This window comes from Chrysemys picta, chromosome 15, assembly GCF_011386835.1.
Source record: "Chrysemys picta bellii isolate R12L10 chromosome 15, ASM1138683v2, whole genome shotgun sequence".
In the NCBI taxonomy this organism is placed as follows: Eukaryota; Metazoa; Chordata; order Testudines; family Emydidae; genus Chrysemys; species Chrysemys picta.
The window spans coordinates 12251689-12274283 of NC_088805.1; the positions used below are offsets into that span (position 1 = coordinate 12251689).

Here is a 22595-nt window from a genome sequence, read left to right on the forward strand (position 1 = left end):
CCTGAGCCTTTGAGAACCAGGAAGGGAGTAAGGACCTAGGCCCACCTCCACGCTCCAAACTTCCTCTGGTTCCCAAATCTAGACTGATGGATTGCTGCCTCCATTTTTTTTTTTTAACAGAGAAGAGGTAATTCAATAAAGGAAGATCATAAATCTGCATGTGGGAGTCAATAACTATCACATAGCCTTGATGTGCTAGGTTGAGTACCCATTTGTCCAATCTAGTTGGGATTCTATCTTTGCTAACTTTGTGCAACCTGCTTACTAGGTAGGGCTCTAGTCCAGTGGTTCTCAAAGCCGATCCGCCGCTTGTTCAGGGAAAGCCCCTGGCGAGCCGGGCCATTTTGTTTACCTGCCGCACCCGCAGGTTCGGCTGATCGCGGCTCCCACTGGCTGCGGTTCACCACTCCAGGCCAATGGGGGCTGCGGGAAGTGGCGCGGTCCGAGGGATGTGCTGGCCGCCCTTCCTGCAGCCCCCATTGGCCTGGAGTGGTGAACCGCGGCCAGTGGGAGCCGCGATTGGCCGAACCTGCGGGTGTGGCAGGTAAACAAACCGGCCCGGCCCACCAGGGGCTTTCCCTGAACAAGCGGCAGACCAGCTTTGAGAACCACTGTTCTAGTCTACTGTAAATCTATCTGGAGACCAAGTAGTCAGCAGGACAATACCAAGAACTTTCTTTGGAAGTCACCTTTACATCATCCCTGTCAGGTTTTATTCCACTTTGCTTTAGCACTTTGGTTTACTCCCGTATTTCCCAAACGGCAGGCATGAAAGGCTTGGCTTGTGCTTCCTCTTATGCATCCTAGCGCTGGCCAAGGTCTTTCTGGACAACTCCTTGATAAACCATGTCCACTCACCCTTAAAACAATCTTCCTCCTCAATACCTGAAGGACACTAATAGTTGGTTTGCCTATATGTCAACCTTCAGTCACCTTATCCACATGATTGTAGGACATCATTTTAGATCCCACTGCTCTGTGAAAAAATATTAGGGTGTCTAATTAAGCAATTGCCAGGAAAGAAAAATTCCCCAATGTTGCTCCCTGGCTATCTGATTTCCTTACTTTTAAGGAAATTAGCTCAGACAGGGAAACTGTCCAAGCCAGTAATACCCTGGCAAAAGATGTAGAAGTTGCCATAATTTCTTCTCAGGGAAAAATCTCTTCCTAGGTGCATTAGATCCTTAGACTGCATCTACTTTGGCCTTAATCATATTCTCATTCAGTCGCAATGGAATCCTCTAAAGCTGCAAGCAGCAGAATATACAGCTCCAATGGAAAATATTTGGCTTCCTCATTCATTTTCTTCCACAAGAAGGCGGCTTCTCAGGAGTGTTCCAGGCCTGCTAGTATACTTCAAGGGAGATTCAAAACATTAAGACAAAAAGGCTTGTTCTCCTGAGACTTGGAGTCAGTCTGACAATTGTCTCTCTTCCCAAGAAGGGGATATGGAATTCTCCAACCTACACTTTTTTGGGGGGTGGGTTGGGGTGTGTGGGTGCTTTTCTGTAAAAATCTCCTTTGATAAGCTAGGTTCCAGACATTCACGGAATGATGATGGGGAGGAAGAGGGATGGATTTCTAGAAGGTATGTTCTAATTCAAACAAACATTAATTCAGGGAAGTCCTATGGCCTGTGTTATACAGGAGGTCAGACTACATGATCACAATGGTCTCTTTTCTGGCCTTCCAGTTTATGAATCTGCGTTGCTTGGGCCTGCTCAATCAAGATATTAGAGATTTTATTAGTTTCTCTAGGATCTGCTCATTCCCTTAATCTGAATGAAAAACAACTGACAGGAGAAGCTTCCAACACTTTCCTCAACACGAAGGGAGGACAAGAGGATTTTTGCCTCCTTTTGGGTAGAACATGTTCAATTTTGCTTCTGTCCTTTTAAGATATTATATTCTTAGCCCTTATGGCTGATGATAACCTTCTAAATGAACTGAACATAAGCCAATGCAATGCTGTCCTCTTTGTAGAGCAACCTGAAACAGCTCTGCAAAGTACTGAAGGGACACCACTATCTTGAAATTTAGTCATTTAAAAAAAATTTTAGAATAGTTTCACATACTATGGCTACTCCTGAGTCCACCTTACCATATATGGCTTTACCATCACAGTCTCCTATTTTAAATCCTTGTTGTGTGTGGAAGACAGAGAAAACTGATTGCACAGAGGACAGAAATTTAAGTTGTCAGTGACCAAATTCCCCATTAATATTGAACAGGTGGTTAAACCAAAAGAAAGTTTAACTGTAAACATTAAGTATTTCACTAATGATCACTTTAACAGAAACACTGATTTAATGTAATTGGCACCAGTGGTAGCTAGCTACTGGAATCATAGAAAAAGTAGGGCTGGAGGAGACCTCGAGAAGTCATCAAGTCCAGCCCCCTGGAATGAGACATGAAGAGGAGTTTAAATCCCCAAAAGGTTGTCCCCTCCAGCTACAAAGGGAAGGATAAGAAAAGGAAGGAAACATTGTAACAATGATTTTAATGTACCATGTAATTTTGAAATTCTATGCAAATTGCTATGTTGAGACTATTAAGACTGCACAGGTAAGTGCCTCAAAAGTTAGGACATATGGTCGAAATAGGACTTAACCTTAACATTGCTTTCTTTTGCAGATGCATTACAATACAGTCTTTAATTACACAATCACATTTCTCAAAAATACAATTTTTTTGTAACTTTAGAAACAGATGTAGCATCTCGTGCTAGGTTTTCATTTTAATATGCTTTTCATTCTTTTATGCTCACATTTTCATTGCTACAATGGTGCAGCAACTCTTTACTGACTGAATTTCTACATGAAAAGTTCTCTTCTCTGTAATGTGCCTATTTTAGTAATTTAGGCCCCAATATTGCCAACGTCGATGCACATGGCTAAAGTTAAGCATGTGTGTTTGTACAATTGAAGCTCTAATCTCTATGTACTATATGTAGTCTCTTCAATAAGCTACAAAGTTTTCTTTTGTGAAATTAAATGGATGAGGCAGTTAGCTGTAAAACTATTTTATCTAGAAACGTATGTAGCTCATGCACGCCAAAAAAATGTCAACATTGCTTTAGGCTTTACTCTTAAATGTGGTATGCGATGTATGGAGGGTTTATTCCATACTTTTCATATAAGTGACTTTCATGGACTGTCTAGCATACACGTAGTACAAAATATTACAAGAGGCTACATGTGTTTAAGAAAAAAATTGTATATCAGAATTCAGAAATGGTACGTAATCAGATTGTATCACAATGTATATACACAAGGCATAGAATTAAAGGTTACACATGCAACCTTAACTAAGTATTTCCTGACTTGAATGTTGAGCTACAAACAAAGTTTCCTTAACTGAATGGAATTTACTTTTGAAAAAGAGTAGACAAATCCAAGAGTTAGCAGACCCGCTGACTTAAAAATATGGTAACAAGTAAATTCCATAATCTGGAAGCTATTTGGTTTATAATCTGGAAGCTATTTGGTTTAACACCACTAGATTCCTTTCCCAAGCACCTTCTGAGGCTTATATGATTGGGGCCCCTGTCTTGGTGCCATGCAAAATGTGCAGCAGCCCTCCTTAATCTCTTCATTGCACTCTTCCTTGTGCTAGTACATTAGCCATAAACATGTACAGCCATAAAAATGAAGCAGTTTTTCTAGCTGGCATTTTATGAATTTAATAAGACTCCTTGGTAAAATATACTGTGCAGCATGGAATTCTCAAACTATTTTCAAATCAAAACTCTTTGCACCAGAACACTCAAAGACACTTCTTAACGAGAGTTATTTCCACATCAAATTTCATTGTGTGTTTACTTCTGGTCATTTCAACAATAGTTTTGTTCAAAAGAGGTCACAAGTTTTGGAAAAGAATTTCAATTTCTTTATGCTCAAAAACATCTGAACAGTATTTGCTCAAACTTTTGAAGACTTTTTCCATACTTTCAGAAACCAAGACTGGAAAACTGGTCTCCAAGCAAACACAAGCTTGCTGTGTTGCTTAAGGCTGGTCTTTTCTTGGTTTTGTTTTATGCTCAGGGTACGTCTACACTACCCGCCGGATCGGCGGGTAGTGATCGATCTATCGAGGATCGATTTATCGCGTCTCGTCTAGACACAATAAATCGATACCCGAACGCGCTCCCTGTCGACTCTGGAACTCCACCGCTGCGAGATGCGGAAGCGGAGTCGACGGGGGAGTGGCGGCCGTCAATCATGCGCTGCGAGGACGCGAAGTAAGTCAATCTAAGTTGATCTAAGATACGTCGACTTCAGCTACGCTATTCTCATAGCTGAAGTTGTGTATCTTGGATCGATTCCCCCTCTCCCCCAGTGTAGACCAGGCCTCAGTCTGAATGATAGTAATTCACAGAACAGCAGCTGTAAACAGATACATCTGGTGCCACCAAATTACATGCAGGGACAGACCCAAATCTTCTATTTGAAATATTAGCTTTTAGTATGAAGTCAACAGAATCTGTGGTGACTGAGAACTCAAGATAGAACAGGATATTAGCCACAGCCAAGCAGGCCTGATTTGCAATAAACACAGGACTGAAATCAAAATATGGTTGTTCCAGAATCCTGGAGTTAAACAGAGTCACAATATACCTGCTTGCTGTGCAGAGAAAGAGAGAATAGCCACCAGATGCAGGCAAAGTGATCAAAGCATTTGTGGACAGAAGTGGATCATTAGCAGGAGGACTAAGAATTAGGGCAGAAACCCCTCTCACTTTGGAAACTGCATATTCTAAAGTGTTAGATGGTGACTGAGTCAGCCAATTATTGTTTCTTTTGCACATCTCTACCATTAACATTTTCATGTAGTTTTGTATTACCTTATTTCTCAAAACGAAACAATAATTCCTAACAAGAGCATCTGCACCAGAGTCAACAAGTATTTCAGACTAAGAATTACCAAATATGGACTCTCTTCATCAGAGCATTTCAATCACATCAGCACATGGCCAGGAGACAGCACAGGATTAAGCTTTGCTATTGTTCTACACGAACAGGGCAGTAACTTCCACTACCGAAAAGAACAGAGGAGCTATCCCTGCAATCATTCACGCACTTCTGTGAACGAAAGAGGATCCTGAAGGAAAAAAGCTGAACAACTGAAATACACACCTTTACTCTTCAGAGGGCTTGCCATTTCAGTGCAGCAGATTCTTGAAAATTCTCCCCCACTTCGGTTTATCTGAGGCTTCTCCTGAAATAAAGGAACAAGTCACCACCATAGCAGCAACACCTGAGACTAACTGGTAATTATAGTTTTCAGAGACTATTCCTAGACTCCAGGGACGGTACCTGTTAAGCCAGTCCTAACTCTGGATGCAGTAAGCATTAGCATACCACATAATATGCTAGGCTTTTTTGGGGAATGAGGGAGAAAGTCATGCATACACCATAAGCACACTTACAAGTGTGGTAATACAGGCAAAAAATTGAACTGTAAGCACTTAATATGAGAAATTCTCCTTCCTTTCTGACCCACTGCCTCATCACATCTTTCCTCTTAAAAAATTTTTTTTTTAAATCCACTCACTGTTGAAGATACTGCATTAGTCTTTCCTATCCTCAGGAGGAGACAATTCCAGAGAAGATTTAAACTCAGCATCAGTAAAGCCTTGCCAAAGTAGCAACTAAAGCAGGAAGTGAATTTAAATACAATAAAAAGAAGAACAGGAGGACTTGTGGCACCTTAGAGACTAACAAATTTATTAGAGCATAAGCATAAAGCTTATGCTCTAATAAATTTGTTAGTCTCTAAGGTGCCACAAGTCCTCCTGTTCTTCTTTTTGCGGATACAGACTAACACGGCTGCTACTCTGAAACCTTTAAATACAATGGAAAGCATCCCAATATGAAACAGAATGGTAATCCTTCATCAAACCCCAAACCAATTATTATAATCCCTCTCAGTGGAATCCCTTGTGCAGATGAAAAACGCACAAGAAAATATTACCCTCTTCACTGTACTACCTTAACTTCAGCATTTTCTGACTACTTTAATTATGCAAACTTACTATTGCATTAACAGTTTTTTGCATTATGTTTCCTAAATTTTGTTGAAGGATGAAGGGAAACACACAAGCGCACACATTCTATAAGTACATTTCTTGTAATTACTATACTACTGTCTCTAAGAACTACACACTCCTTTAAATGTATCACTGAAATATGGACAGCAAGAAATTTGCATATAATAGAGGCACTGGTTTCCCCCTGTAATGGTTAGAGGGACTAGGGAGAAGAGTGGGGACCCATCTCTCTCTCAGGACAAGGAAGATTATCCCTAGGACCTGTTTCTCAGCCAAGAAAAGGGCTCTACAGAATTGCCTAAAGACCTAATTTTCCACCCAAGAGAGTGAATGAGCAGTCTGGGGACCCACGCTCCAGTCATCCATTTCAAAATTTTACACATTCTCAAGGCCCCACTACTTGGATGTTGGATATTTGAAATGGATGTATGATAATTGATCACTCACTCAAAATTAACAAAATTCTGAGAGAATAAGAAAGCTAGAATGGCTGAGCAAGGATACAGCAGATCCAGGTGAAAGCCTATGGAACACACGTTCTTTCTGATCTAAACAGTATCTTCATTAGCACTTCTATCTTTTTTCATCCTTGCCTGGCTCAAAAATGGATAAGGGGACTTAATTCAAAACTTAAAAAACAAACACACACAAACTTTAGAAAAATATCTTATCTTTGACAACTGACCAGTCATGAAAAACAATGTAATTAAAAAGGTGCATATTTTAAGGAAGTTATCAGCACGTGACACAGGAGGTGTTAAGCCATTCTTCAACCTTGACTACAGCTTTTTGCTCTCAACCAAATACTGCAATAATAATTTGTGGTCAAACAGCAATATTAAGTGTCACATATTACTGTACATTTAAGAAGGCATTTGCTAATATGTTTATTTTCTTTTAATGTACTTCAGTTAAGTAGTTTTCACCCAGATCCACATGAAAGTGAATTCATTAGTAAAAGCACTAGAATGTGAAGGCCCTAGAAATTCATTAGTAAAGGCATTAGAAAGGCCAACTATGTGTTCCTCAAAAAAATTGTTAATGAACTATTATGCATTTCTACAACACTTTCCATATGGAGACCTCAAAGTGCTTTCAAACATTGTCTCAATACTGCTTATAATATTCCTTAGGCTTGGTCTACACTAAACCCCCAAATCGAACTAAGGTACGCAACTTCAGCTACGTGAATAACATAGCTGAAGTCGACGTACCTTAGTTCGAACTTACCGCCGTCCAGACCCGGCAGGCAGGCTCCCCCGTCGACTCCGCGTACTCCTCGCGGCGAGCAGGATTACCGGAGTCGACGGGGAGCACTTCTGAGTTCGATTTATCGTGTCCAGACTAGACGCGATAAATCGAACCCAGAAGTTCGATTGCCTGCCGCCGAACCAGCGCGGTAAGTATAGACAAGCCCTTAGACTACTGGAAAGGAAAAAGACTAAGTGACTCATCCTAAGTGTCACAGTAAATAAGTTGCAAAGCTAAGAATAGAATCCAGGCCTTTTAATATTGTACCCCGGTTTTGAACGGCTAAATTGCAGTTTCCTTCTTAAAGCAACAGCAGTGTGACAATCATATTTATTAACTCCCCTGCAATAAACCCTCACCCTCAAAATTTTAAATGCAGACATGCTCCAGAACTCACAAGTGGATAAAAAGGAATGTTTAACAAAATATTTTAATATAGTTATCTATAAAATGACTTACTCATGTACTAAACATTGACGTACTAAACATTCTCTAGTATATTTTGTAAAAGAATGAAGTCTTAATCAATAGGAGCCTTAACTACAGCATTTTGTTATTTAAATCCTTGCTGAGAAATGACGAAAGAATTGCCTTTGTGTGTATGAATTATAAATGTATACATTAGCCAAGTATTATATTTAATTTGCAGTGATGGGTGAAGCTGATGGATGCAGAGTGAAGACTCTTGATGGAAGAAGCGTTTTCTATTTTGTCCCTTGGTGTAAGCTCTGGCTCGTGTGCACTCCAGCTTTAGCAGCTACTTGACATGTTGAAGCCCATGTCACTTGTCCAGAGAATAAATTTTCAAACAGAAGAAGCAGTCAATTCACAGCTGTACTGTCCAATATTTTCAGAGCATAGAGGAGCCAAACCAATTAAGACATTTAGAGTTCTTTTCCCCCAGTGATAAAACTCTAAAATCCACTCCACCTCACAATGTACGTTTCAGGTTTTATAAATATCTAGAGCAAATGTATATGGTTATCTTGTCTTGTCCTCCACACTAATTTTTAATCAATCAAACCCAAAGCCATAGAAATAATTGGAAGATGAACCACTGATGCAAACTAATGTAAAGTCAGTCTACAGTGGCTCTACTGAAAAGAAAAATAAGAACTTTGAAAAATAGAAAATGGGATTAGTCATATGATTAGGAAGATTTCACTATGAAATCAGCTTTTTTTGGAACTGTAGAGAACCATCCTTGTTTAAAAATAAAAATTCAAAACCAACTTCAGTCTCCCATTGAAAACATGCTAAATTTAAATAATTCTCTAGTACACTCCTACTATTTGTTTTGTAGTTTGTGTACCCATTACTGCTGCTACTAGGAAAAATAGTTTTTTGTTCACTACCCCCAGCAAAAAAGCCAAGTAAAAAAAGTATGAAGTCTGGTTTTATACAATTAAATTACTACCAAGCTTTGACTTAAATCTCCTCTCTCACACAAACTTTTAAAATGATAGGGGATTTTGGGGAGAGACTCTGCTCAGGGAGAAAGAAAACAGCAGATGCAATTGAAAAGTTACGTGAACATCTGTAACATTTAAACTACCTTAATATGTATTATAAAGACATCAAAGAAACCTAAATGTCATCATATGACCACATTATGGAGAGAGAATTATTTCTCAGAAATTTGAGTTTGAAGTTCACTTCCTGGTATAAGCTCAATTTTCAGTTCCTTACTTTAATCAAACTTTCTCATTTACTGTATTTACATGCTTTTAAGTGTTTGGAATTCCTTGTGCCAAATAGTACGGTAAAACCTGTAACACGGAATTTTCAAGTTAAACAATTTTTTTTTAAATATTTCAATGTTTGGGGGGGTTTTCCCCAGTGAAGTGTTAATTTCAATTTTATCTCTAAGCTCACAAACTTTTTTGCCTTGGAATAATAATTGGAACGTCAATGTCTGCTGGAGAAAAAAAACAACATATGAGCTGAGAGGCCTTATTATTTGAAAAAGGAAATAGAGACACTGATCCACTGCCCAATTATTGAAGAGTTGAGTTGAAAGATACAGCAGACTGCAGAGACTGTACTTAAGACATAAGTGATGTCATATATGGTTTCAGCATAAGCACTGCTAGTTATTTTAATCTGGTACCAATAGCATGACCACATAATGGCTAATTTGTTACCTGTATTATGACATTTTAGACTACAATGTATCCTCCTCAATAGCTGGGAAGAGGGACATTTGGCATTTGTGAAGGGGTTTTTTAGGGCTGTCAATTAATCGCAGTTAACCCACGCGATTAACTCAAAAAAAATTAGCCACGATTAAAAAAATTAATTGCGATTAATCACACTTATAACAATAGAATACAAATTGAAATGTATTAAATATTTTTGGATGCTATGATGGCAAGACTTAAAGAAAGAGAACAAAAAGCACATTGACATCGAGTCCCTAACAAATCCCTCTCTGCTATGTTCAAACATTCACTGTAATCAATTTCTTTCTTACCTGTCTCAACCACAACTTTTCTTCAGAGGCTAAAGCACAACATCCAACAAGCTCTTCCTCAGCATCTTGTGTTTCTTTCGCAGATCGTCTCTCTTCCTTCTGGCTCGCATTAGCACAAGTGTCCGGCTTCCCCAAGCTTCCACTTTTGGCCTCTTCGTTCTCAGCAAGGTTTCCAGCCCCCATAGACTCTTCAGAAAGGGATCCCGCCAGCCCATCAGATGTAAGCTTGTCCCCATGATCCAGGTTATCAGTTTCCTGGGAGCAATTTTCCACCCCACTAATCCTGTGGGACTCAGACAACAAACTGCTACTATGTGCTAGCACAAGTGTTGATGCTTCAGGTTTTGTATCTAGTCTAACATTAGGAACGGACCCAGCAGTAAGCTCAGTAGAGATGCTGACTGGCAGTCCAGTGTACAATTCCTGTACCACAGCAGACATGGAGGAATCAAGGGCACGTGGGTGGCTTCTCTCTTGGGACTCCACTCCAGATGATAGCATCAGGCAGATGAAGACTGTGCCTTTCTAAACTCACCCTAAAAGTAAAGACAACACTAAATCACTACACAGACACACACATATACACAAAAGTAATCATTGTTTTTGTTGTTGTCTGGGACAAAGGTACATACGCCCGAGAAGCACCAACAAGGGGACAGATATTTAGAAAGTTTGGTCCCTTTTTAAGGCACTCACAGTAGGACGACTCCGCAGTCAGCAAACCAAAATGTTCAGCCAGGTTCTTTGAATATTAACCTGAGCCTGAATAAGTAATAAGTAATATAAAATGCAGTATGTCAACATTCTATTGTAACTTTGCCCTATTAAAAAGTTTAAACCAAAAAATAAAAGAGTAAGTACTTCAAATGTGTGTGTTCAATAAGAGTATATTCCAAATGAATTCCTGGTAAGAAAGTGATTCTACAATTACTGAGCGCTAGAGTAAGTGCCACACAAACCATGAATAAGGTTATTCCTCTCTTCTCACATCGGCAGTTTCTCCCTACCCCAACATCTCTTCTTAGCCTAAAACTAAGACCTTGTAGCATGTATGAGTGTCTAGGAAATGGGAAGAGAGGAAATGTAGAGAAAAAGTATATACTAGCACTTGTGGACCTAAAGCAGGGTGTCAAACATCCTGCCAGTTTGATGGTAGTAGCCAAATTTCCTTTACTTCTCTATATTTTTAAAAATTTCTCTTTAGATGGAAAAGCCATACAAGAAAATGCATCCCTAACACATGCACTATCACTTGCCATTCCTTGTGACTTCCCCATTATAAACAGAGGAAAAAGATGGTGCTATCACTAGGTTTGTTATCTAAAGTGAACCTTCGATTCATCTTATAGCCTAGAGCCCAACTCATCAGTATCCAATGGCCAATACTATGCTAGCAATAGCCATGCTCAAACAGTTATTGCTAGTACAGTTCTAACCATAGTGTCAGCATGACCACAATATGGTCAGCCACAAATTCTCTGAACTACATTAAATAAAGGGTCACTTAAAAAAAAAAATTAAAGAGCCCTGATGCAAGAATACTATATACTTAACACTGACATGCTCATGAATCTCCATTGAGAGTTTCTACACAAAGCTAGGTCAGGTGGCACCAATCACTCAGCTAACAGAAGGTTAATAAAACCCAATCCTATTACTCAAATGTTGATCTTGCTGCTCTTTACACAGCTCAAAAACGTAGATGAACCCATCCATCAGTTCGGCTAGCTCAATGTTTCTATGCCATACATAACTAAAATCCCCAGGACTCTTTAAAAAAAAAAAAAAAAAAACCAATAGGGGAGGAGGAATTTTGCTAAAAAAAAAATTAAAACCTTTATCTTCAAAAACTTACACCATTTCTAGCAATACTGACTAGCATATGGCTAATTTTAAGAACAACAACATAATATGGTCTCAGTGCACTAATGATCTATAGATAAATACAAACACTGACCACATACAAGTTAAATAAACCCTAGGCATGGCTTCTTTCCTCAAGAATTGGTAATAAAAACATATGGGTTAAATTCTACAGACCCTGATTTTTCTCCCTCTTTAAAATGACAATATCAGCTATAAGCAAAAGACAGCTGAGAGGTTGCAGAATCTTAGCATTTATTTACCAAAGGTCGGAAGAAGGACCCATTTGCTAAAACACTCCAAATTTATTTTCTTCTAGTCCTGTCTTACAGCACACAAAAAACACATTCCAGTTGCCTACAACACCTTTGCTTGTGATCCTGAAATGCTTTAAACACACAACCTCTGCCAGGTATTACGGAGGTTAAGTAACTTGCCCAAAGTCACATTAACAAAGTGAGTTGCAGACACAGGAATAGAACCCATGTCACCCAAACCCGTGACCTGTTGCAACATCTAGAAAGTGGCCCACCAAAAAGAAAACAATATAAAATAAAATTGTAAAGATATAAAGCCTGAGTAGGTCCACTTCAATGAGACAAAAGAAAAGGTGTCAAAGATATTTTCTGTTACAGAAGCTAACATTTTTACTGTAATCTGGCACTTGTGGATTTAAATTTGTATTCTACTATCAATGGGCTTTACACCTTCTGACTAGTGACAATGTAGGTTACACAAAGGTTAATCCCTTAATATTTTGTTTGAAAAAGCCTAACAAAAATGGAAACTAGCTTTGTCACTGTTAAATTAGAAATATTATGGAAAACTGCCGATTATATCATTGTTCATGAAACCACTAATCCTAAAAACACTTATGACCCAACGGATACTGACCACTGCCCACAAAGCCCTTCTTATGTATGACGAGTTTGTAGACCTTGTTGGTTCTCATTTTGAATCAGCTACTCCAAGTAAAGAGGACAGATGACATCTTGTCTCCCTGGTAAGTAAAAACAAAAACAAAACAAAGAAACTCAGCCCTTTTCTTATTATAAAACTTTTCTACAGCTCTACATTTCAAGAGGAAAACCTTACAGATTCCAGTCTCAAAGAGCAACACCAGCAACACTGATGCTCCATAAACAATACATTTGTACCAATTCCATAGTTGCCTAAGATTTCCTATTAGTCAATATGCTTCACACTGGTCACTTCGGACTTCACAGTCACTATTAGGATAGAATTTGGGTCTTTCACATGAAAAAGACAGGACGCCACACTTTGAACTAAAGAACAATTTCTATTAGCTGTTGACAGTACAACACAGGTCAGAAGCACTTTCTCTCTCACAAACACACACAATCCAGAATGTAAAATTCAAGCCTAACTCTTTAACCAAAATGCTGCAGCTTTTCAGAGCTGCAAACTCTCCATAATCCCTCAGATCAACCCCTCCCCCCATGACAAAACCTGGAGTCAATACCTCATCTCAGTGACACAACCCACTGCAGAATGACAACCCCCTGGTCAGCAAAAGGCCCCCAGCCAGCACTGCCCACTACTCAGACAACTACAGGAGTCAAGGAATCAACAATTAGGGGTGTCAGATCTCCTGCGGTCCAATGCTCCACCCTACCCGTGGGAATGAGCCCCCTGCGGGAGCAGACACTCCCCAGCAAACAGAAACATAGAAATGAAGGGATAGCGGGGACCCGATCCAGTCCCCCTGCGCTGAGGCAGGACCGTGTAAACCTAGTGTCTCCATGCCTGACAGGTGTCTCTCCGCCCCTTCACCCCAACAATGCAGAGACGATGCCTGAGGGTGAACCCAACCCTATCGCCTCCCCCAAAGAGAAGAGACCCCCCACACACACACACACACAATCCTAGGGAGGGCGCAATTCCTCCCATCCCCATGACAACTACACCCCCAGAGGGGAGGCAAATTCCCCTCCTCCCCGCGGAGAAGGAGATGAGTGATAGGCAAATAAACCCCCAAGCCAAAAACTACGGGGGTGGGGGAAGGGCAAGAGCAGGCCCCGGCTCCCCGATTCTTACTGCTCCTGGCGGCGGCTCGAACCAGGAGAGGGGGCGGCTCCGGAGAAGAATCACCAGCACGGCCCACAGACCTGCCTCACTTCCTCATCCGGGACTTGCAGAGAGCGCGCGTGTGACGTAACTCCTAGCGCGGCACCATAGAGACGGGGGGGGGGAGAAGAGAGGCTTCCTCAGACAGGGCCGTGTCACGGCGGTAGGAGGGGCCCGTGGCGTGGGGAGGTCAGCCCCCATTCCCGGCTCGGGGAGCAGTAGTGGATTCTGGCCCTGGGGTGGGGGGCGAGAAGGAGTCCTTCGTAGCTAGCTGCCTCGCGGTCCCCCAGGGGACAGTATCAGACAACTTAGTGCACCTCTCCCGCTGGCCCCACTTCACCACAGCAGGATTTACCAAGATTAAACAGTGAAATACATAAAGTCAGCAGCACTGCGTCACATACAAATGGCTTGTAGTCTACAAGCAGGTAAAACGTGCCCAGGTTCCATGCTGATGGGCAGAAACACTCATAACAACATGCTACTTGGTGGCATGATATAGTGGAACACACGCCAACTCCTGCAGTAAAACAAAATTTGTCCTGTTATACTCGGCATGTGTGGATGAAGAGACCTCAAGAGTTAAATCCATGCAAAGTTTGACTGTTCATTTCTCAGAAATAGACAAAGAAAAGTAGGAAAACTTTTTTTTTTTAACATAGCCACTCATGTTCCTCAGAAAAGATACATCACATACATCCAGATTTAGGCTCTGATCCTTTTCCCATTGAAAGCAATGGCAAAATTCCTATTGAGTTGGAGCAAGTTTGGCCCTTTATCTGAGACTTCACATTTATTATTATTTAAAATATTTATCTCATAATCAAACCCCTAAAAGCCAAGCCAACTAGAGCCCCATCGTGGTAGGCACTGTATAAATATATAATGAATTACAGACCTTGTCTCAAAGAGTTTACATGCTAAAACACAAGATCTGGCATTTCATCTCATTCCTTTTTCTGATCCCTAAGATCAGCAGGGCTTTTGTCCCCACAATAGCTATCCTAAAAGCATATGTTTTCCCATTATTTCTTGAAGTTACTTTCTTTTATCCCAGTTCTGCAAACCTATCCATGTGAGAACACTTTTATGCCCTGATTAAGACATTAAGTTTCTATACAAATACAGGGGTCTGCCAATAATGATCAATTTGCAGGATTTGGTCTTTGCTGGTTTACAGCCTATTCTTCTTGGTCCAGGAGAAAAGAACCTGCATGACATAGGAAGGAAAGAGGACTGAGGGAAAGTAAGAAGGGAATAGAGAGAAAAGAAAGAAGCGATGTTTTTAAGTTGACTTATAGCAGTCTAGCACCCTCTTTTGTTTGTTTATAATTGTTTGTAGGTCTGTACTGGGCTAGCTTGATTATCACTTCAAAAGATTTTTTTCTCTTAATTAATTGGCCTCTCAGAGTTGGTAAAACAACTCGCACCTGTTCATGCTCTCTGTATGTGTGTATATATATGTTCCATTCTATATGCATCCGAAGAAGTGGGCTGTAGTCCACGAAAGCTTATGCTCTAATAAATTTGTTAGTCTCTACGGTGCCACAAGTACTCCTGTTGTTCTTTTTGCGGATACAGACTAACACGGCTGCTACTCTGAAACCAAATAAATCTGTTAGTCTTTCAAGTGCCACCAGACTCCTCGTTGTTGTTGTGGATACCGACCAACACGGCTACCCCGATACTTGTCTGATGCTGTCCCCTGGGGGCTGCATTGTTCAGGTTTGGGGGACTGCGAGAGAGCTAACTACGAAGGACTCCTTCCCACCCCAGGGCCAGAATCCACTACTGCTCCCCGAGCCGGGAATGGGGGCTGACCTCCCGACGCCACAGGCCCCTCCTACCGCCGTGACACGGCCCTGTCTGAGGAAGCCTCTCCCCCCCCGTCTCTATGGTGCCGCGCTAGGAGTTACGTCACACGCGCGCTCTCTGCAAGTCCCGGATGAGGAAGTGAGGCAGGTCTGTGGGCCGTGCTGGTGATTCTTCTCCGGAGCCGCCCCCTCTCCTGGTTCGAGCCGCCGCCAGGAGCAGTAAGAATCGGGGAGCCGGGGCCTGCCCTTCCCCCACCCCCGTAGTTTTGGCTTGGGGGTTTATTTGCCTATCACTCATCTCCTTCTCCGCGGGGGGGAGGGGAATTTGCCTCCCCTCTGGGGGTGTAGTTGTCATGGGGATGGGAGGAATTGCGCCCTCCCTAGGATTGTGTGTGTGTGTGGGGGGGGGGTCTCTTCTCTTTGGGGGAGGCGATAGGGTTGGGTCCACCCTCAGGCATGGTCTCTGCATTGTTGGGGTGAAGGGGCGGAGAGACACCTGTCAGGCATGGAGACACTAGGTTTACACGGTCCTGCCTCAGCGCAGGGGGACTGGATCGGGTCCCCGCTATCCCTTCATTTCTATGTTTCTGTTTGCTGGGGAGTGTCTGCTCCCGCAGGGGGCTCATTCCCACGGGTAGGGTGGAGCATTGGACCGCAGGAGATCTGACACCCCTAATTGTTGATTCCTTGACTCCTGTAGTTGTCTGAGTAGTGGGCAGTGCTGGCTGGGGGCCTTTTGCTGACCAGGGGGTTGTCATTCTGCAGTGGGTTGTGTCACTGAGATGAGGTATTGACTCCAGGTTTTGTCATGGGGGGAGGGGTTGATCTGAGGGATTATGGAGAGTTTGCAGCTCTGAAAAGCTGCAGCATTTTGGTTAAAGAGTTAGGCTTGAATTTTACATTCTGGATTGTGTGTGTTTGTGAGAGAGAAAGTGCTTCTGACCTGTGTTGTACTGTCAACAGCTAATAGAAATTGTTCTTTAGTTCAAAGTGTGGCATCCTGTCTTTTTCATGTGAAAGACCCAAATTCTATCCTAATAGTGACTGTGAAGTCCGAAGTGACCAGCGTGAAGCATATTGACAAATAGGAAATCTTAGGCAACTATGGAATTGGTACAAATGCATTGTTTATGGAGCATCGGTGTTGCTGATGTTGCTCTTTGAGACTGGAACCTCTTAGGCAGTGGTTCCCAAACGTTAACAACCTATGAACCCCTTTCACTAAAATGTCGTGTCTCGTGAACCCTCTGCTAAAAATGAATATTTCCAGGGAGTTTCTCTTTACCTGAGTATAAATTATAAAAGCATGATCTTGGAAATATAAAATTTGTTTTTATGACATGTTTATTGCACACTATTTATTATTAATTATTTATCATTACAGTATTTTTATTACATTATGAAAACGGCAACACTCTTCCAAGATCTCACTTTCATAGCTTGTATCACTTTGAATAAGTCTGTTATAAGACAAGGCTCCTATGTTTCATCAAGGAGTATCAGATGTGAAACAGCATTAGGGTATTTAAGAAGCCAACTCAAAGAGTTCTTCCTACACAAGTATTCAGGTCTTGAACAGTCCAGGCAAACAACGCATGTTACAACAAAGCTTAAACTTGTTCTTCATAATAATTTTAAAAACATCAAAAAATATCCACCTCCCTTTCAATTTCTTATAAGGGGTCTTGAAGTTTAAATCTCCTCAGTGTGATAGATACACTTGCTTTGATCTGCTTAGCTCTTGGAAGACCTGGGGCTCCATGCTGCTGGCCCCATGCTACCCGGAGTCTCTAGGGACAGCCCTGTCTGCCATTAGGAAATTTTTCCCTGAGAACCCCCTGTAACATTTCGTGAACCCCAGTTTGGAAACCACTGCCTCTAAGGTTTCCTCTTGAAATGTAGAGCTTTTGAAGAGTTTTATAATAAGGAAAGAGCTGAGTTTCTTTGTTTTGTTTTTGTTTTTACTTACCAGGGAGACAAGATGTCATCTGTCCTCTTTACTTGGAGTAGCTGAGAAGAACCAGGATTCAAAATGAGAACCAACAAGGTCTACAAACTCGTCATACATAAGAAGGGCTTTGGGGGCAGTGGTCAGTATCTGTTGGGTCATAAGTATTTTTAGGGCTGCTGGTTTCATGAACAGTGATATAATCAGCAGTTTTCCATAATATTTCTAATTTAATAGTGATAAAGCTAGTTTCCATTTTTGTTAGGCTTTTTCAAACAAAATATTAAGGGATTAACCTTTGTGTAACCTACAGTGTCACTAGTCAGAAGGTGGAAAGCCCATTGATACAAAGAATACAAATTAAAATCCACAAGTGCCAGATTAGAGTAAAAATGTTAGCTTCTGTGACATTAAAATATCTTTGACACCTTTTCTGCTTTTCTTTTGTCATTTTGTCCTCCTTTTTTGCTATCCCTATTGCCTCTTGCTTAGCCACAGATTTGGGAGAGGCTGTAGTGGCCCAGTAGTATTGCTGCTCATGGATATGTGTGGACTCAGAGTTTGTGGGTCCCACTGGCAGGATCTAGGAGCTCTGCGTAGGGTTTTCCACTTTATTCTTGTTGAGGTTGTGTAGGAATGGAGCCTTTCATTTGTCCGGAATGTTTCCTAGTGGTCAGTCAAGAAGAGTTATTGATGTGTTCCTGAGAAAAATCTGATCATACAGCTCTCACTGCTGCCTTGATAAAAGTCATGGTCATGTAGTTACAAAAGTTACATAGGATTCAAAAACAACATTTCATAAATGTACTTTCTGGAGACTTAGATGCTCAGTTGCCCAGCCTCTTTGTTTTGTTTGCCCACTGTCACTTTGGAATCACAATCACAGCATATTAATTAAGTTCTGTTAATAGTCCTTTATAATTCACTGTATCCCCACCAATGTTTTAAAACTGAGAAAAACAAAAGAAGTGTGGAGATTTTGGGTATTAAGCCGAGACTGGTTCCTCTTGCAAACAAATATTGTATGACAATCCTATGACTTGGAACAGCGGAAAGGTCTTTTTTCCCCAGAATTATCCTGCCTTTTCAGTCTGGTCAGAGTAGTTACTGTGTGAAGGATGTACTGAGTGGTAAATTAACAGATGGATGTGCAGCATATTACAGTGCATAAGTTCCTGTGTTTTCATTTTTATCTGTTGATTGCAGGATGTCTCACTGAACTGCTATCTTTGTCTTCCAGATGACGAATTAATGATGAACCCCAAAGTGTTTCTTCACATCAAGCTGGGAGATGTTGTTGAGATTGCACACCCTAATGATGAGTACAGGTGAATTGTCTTTCTGCTAATATCACCAAGTGTAGCTGGAGCACCTAAAATACTAATCTCTCCATTCCTTTAGAGTGTAACAACTTGAAGAGTGAGTAGACACTGAGGGACCACTGGGTATGCCATACAGATAATTTGCTGCAGCATAGAGCTATATCTTTCTGTTTGAAAGGAAATAAAGGGGTGACTTTATCAAATGGCCTTCTTCTGTAGTCTGACATGTTCCATGTTATGTGGCATTAGAGGCTTTGCTGGCCATACTTGGGATGAGTAGCAGCTGTTCTTGAAGTAGTTCCTCAGGCCTTTATTTTCTTGCTGTTACATAGCGATGGTTCTTTAATCCCATGGGTCCTGAGGTATAGGTTTGTATAATAATAATTAGCTCTTTTAGGATAAAGAACGGTAATGTTGATCAGATCAAGGGAAAGAGATGTTTTAACTTGTTCTCTTAGAAATTGTTGGGTTCTGAATACCTTTTCTGCTAGGTGAGTATTGTTAATGCTCTAGCTTATCCCCTATGCAGTATAATTAGGTGCCTTTATTGTGATGGAGGAATTCAAACCCTCCATGGTGACAGCAGGATAAGTGGCTGGATTCTCCATGTCATTGTTCACCTTCTCTCTCTTGTGTTCCAGCCCTCTGCTCCTGCAAGTGAAGTCACTTAAGGAAGATTTGCAAAAAGGTAAGACTCCAGACTCTTGTAGTGTGACTATAAGGCTTAACAGAGGAAATCACAATGAAATTAACCACAATTTCTAGGTTTTTTTTTTTTTTTTTTAAAATGACTCTCCTTATTGTAACTTGTCAAATCTCTGTTTTTCTCGTGGATCAATTGGGAGCTGCATGCCTGCTATCTGCAGCAAACTGCTTGGAAGACAGGACAATGCAGTTTCCATTCACACTGTTCAAGTGGAATGGGGATACCTAGATCTAAAATGTATTGTCAAAACAATGGCTTGCTGTGTATGTCCATAAGCAGGGCCTGTTCTCTCATTGGGCTGTAGCAAGAGATGGATTAAATGGGAATAAGTATTCTCCCATTTTTCTCTTCCTTATGGCAGAAACTATAAGTGTGGATCAGACTGTTGCTCAGGTATTCCGACTGAGACCATACCAAGATGTCCATGTAAATGTTGTCGACCCAAAGGTATGTAATGTTACAACCGTGAATAACAATATTTCCATCTGCCTCAGCACTTAGCACAGGGGCAGTCAATTTTTTTTTTGTCAAGGTGCATATTTCTTCTTCAAGGTCCAGACTCCAGAGAAAATAATAATGATAATAAGTAAATAAAAAGATTTTGGGGTCTGTTCAAAGGCATCTGGTGGTCTGGATTTGGCTCACGGTCTGCCTATTGACTACCCCTAATTTAGCACAAATGGGAGTCCTTCAGATATCTTGTTTGCCTTAGCGTTAGAAGTCCCCCCCCCCCCTTTTTTTTTTTTTAAATGATATTTTCTCTTGTGCTTCAGATCAGCGCTGGGGGTGGTGAGTGTGCTTAGACCTTTACTTTGAACTTCACTAATCCCCAGAATATGCCAGCCTGCCACTCACGATTGTCCCTGCATTCCAGCCATATGAGCTTTTTCAGTATTTGTACTATTAGACCTTCCCTCTTAAGAGCATTTACTTGCTTTGAAAGGGCCTTTCATGTAACATGAGGTCATATAAGAGAGTGTTGTATTGTGAACACACACTGAAATCTATGTACTGATTCCTTTTTAAGGATGTGACTCTTGACCTGGTGGAGCTGACCTTTAAGGATCAGTACATTGGGCGTGGGGATATGTGGCGACTGAAAAAGAGCTTGGTAAGGCCTATGATTGTAATGTGTGGGATGGAGGGGACGCTGCCTTTTCTCACTGTTCGTGAGGCATGAACATGGCTATCATGCAGAGCTATGGAACACTGAGGAAAAGCTCAAGGGCAATTGCTTCGGAGAAATTTGCCTCATTCCTTTCTGTGCACTAGTGAGTGGGACTTGAGTGAGAACTGTATGTAACAATATTACAGTATTTAATTAAGTTGCTTCACAACTTTTTTCTGGAAAATAGTGTTCATTCCCATGGATCACTGGTAGCCAACAGTGTTAATGGCTGTTCATCATATTCTAAATTCTTTTAACGGAACAAAGAGTATTTGGGAGAGGTTGGGTCCAAGTGAACGTCAGCCAAAAATGTGCTAGAATTAACTGTTCATGACATTGCCACTTGTTAGACAACAGCTGAGGATTCCCACATTTCTGTATTCTGGAGTGCAGCCAGTGTCCAATCAGATGAGCAGTATACCAGATGAATGATAGCTGTTTCTCTTGCTCAGGTGTTCTCTGCTATATTAAACTATGTCCATTTACCTACACAAGCCCTAGCAGAATATTCTCTAGGTTGAGATGTTAATTGTAAATGTGCTAAGCGGCCTCCAGCTTTTAAGGTGGACTTTAGGGGGGGTGATCAGGGTCTCAAGGTTCTAACAACTGTTTCCTGTGAATCATTCTAGTTGCTTTGAGAGTTATTGCTTTTTCCATCATCTATAACTCTTGTGTCTTAGGTCAGCACGTGTGCCTATGTCACCCAAAAAGTGGAATTTGCAGGTATCCGGTGAGTGCTGAATTGTCCTCTACATCTACTCATAAGAATAAATCAGAAGTGTTTATATGTAGAGATATTTGGCTGCACAAGTAACTGAAAGGAGAAATGCCCTGGGGGTTTGTATACCATGTTTTTAACTCTTCTAGCCATTAGTTAATTAAAATGTCAAGGCAGAAAGCTGCTGCTTTTAGCCATCTTGCCCAGGTACAGAAAACTTATCTGTTGTTGCCTATGCCATTAAATCAGTGAGCTCAGCACACCCAATATGAGAACAAACAAAGGGTAGGTATATTTTCTGGACTCAAATCTCTGGAATATCTTATTCCCTAGTATATTCCCTCTTCCCATTTCAATGCTCTAAATATCCTTTTTCTCCCCAATTTACCTATTTAATTTGTGGATTATAAAACCAGAAGAGACCATTGTGATCATTTAGACTGGCTTTCTGATTAACACAGACCGTGGGACTTCCCCCTGAATTAATTCCTATTTGAACTAGATCATATCTTTTAGGAAAACATCCAATCTTGATTTAAAAATTACCAGTGATGGATAATCTACCACAAGTAGGGCAAGTTGTTCCAGTGGTTAATTATCCTCATTGTTAAAAAATTTGAGCCTTATTTCTAGTCTGAATTTGTCTAGCTTCAGCTTTCAGCTATAGATTCTTGTTATAATGTTGTTCGGGAAGTTGAAGATCCCTCTATTATCAAATTTCTGTTCTCCCCTGTTAGTTACTTTAAAAACTGTGATCAAGTGACCCCTTACCCTCTTCCTTGTTAAGCTAAATGGATTGAGCTCCTGGGATCTTTCACTCTAAGGCATATTCTCCAATTCCAATCCTTTATTCATTCCCATGGCTGTTCTTTGAATTTAACAACATCCTTCTTGAATTGTGGACACCAGGACTGGATACAGTATTCCAGCAGCAGTTTCACCAGTGCCAAATACAGACATAATTTACTCTACTCCTACTCAAGGCTGCACAGTTTCCAAGCATCCCACTAGCCCTGTAGGCCACAACATCACAATGGGAGCTCATATTCAGCTGATATTATCAGCCATGACCCCCAAGTGCTTTTCAGTGTCACTGCTTCCCAGGATAAAGTTCCCCATCTGGTAAGTATGGCTTACATACTTTGTTTGTTTGCACCCAGTTTATCAAACGATCCAGATTGTTCTGTATCCATGA

The 22595-nt window shown here is 41.0% G+C and overlaps 2 protein-coding genes across 23 annotated transcripts in view; one reads left to right on the plus strand and one right to left on the minus strand.

The window, feature by feature from the left end:
• PRR14L (proline rich 14 like) overlaps nt 1-13830 on the minus strand; it is a 36117-nt gene extending 22287 nt beyond the window's left edge. The window contains exons 1-5 of one of the 4 annotated variants that reach the window (XM_065567875.1): nt 13695-13830; nt 12531-12636; nt 10470-10535; nt 9774-10309; nt 5136-5217 (exon numbers count right to left, since the gene is read on the minus strand). In XM_065567875.1, the coding sequence (XP_065423947.1) occupies nt 5136-5217; nt 9774-10274 (583 nt within the window). In that variant the 5' untranslated portion in view covers nt 10275-10309; nt 10470-10535; nt 12531-12636; nt 13695-13830. Of the gene's footprint in view, nt 1-5135; nt 5218-9773; nt 10310-10469; nt 10536-12530 lie in introns of all 4 variants that reach the window. The other 3 variants (XM_065567874.1, XM_065567876.1, XM_065567877.1) reach the window with 3 other exon arrangements.
• Nucleotides 13831-15614: 1784 nt separating this feature from the next.
• The window catches only part of DEPDC5 (DEP domain containing 5, GATOR1 subcomplex subunit), a 59408-nt gene continuing 52427 nt past the window's right edge, over nt 15615-22595 (plus strand). For 16 of the 19 annotated variants that reach the window (XR_010592758.1, XR_010592759.1, XR_010592761.1 and 13 more), the window contains exons 1-7: nt 15615-15757; nt 17511-17628; nt 18727-18814; nt 19450-19496; nt 19876-19961; nt 20542-20625; nt 21363-21412. Coding sequence is in view for 14 of the 19 variants with exons in the window: in XM_065567892.1 (XP_065423964.1) it covers nt 17571-17628; nt 18727-18814; nt 19450-19496; nt 19876-19961; nt 20542-20625; nt 21363-21412 (413 nt within the window). In the remaining 5 variants the exon portion in view is untranslated. Of the gene's footprint in view, nt 15758-15848; nt 16652-17510; nt 17629-18726; nt 18815-19449; nt 19497-19875; nt 19962-20541; nt 20626-21362; nt 21413-22595 lie in introns of those variants that run through there. The other 3 variants (XM_065567893.1, XM_065567909.1, XM_065567894.1) reach the window with 3 other exon arrangements.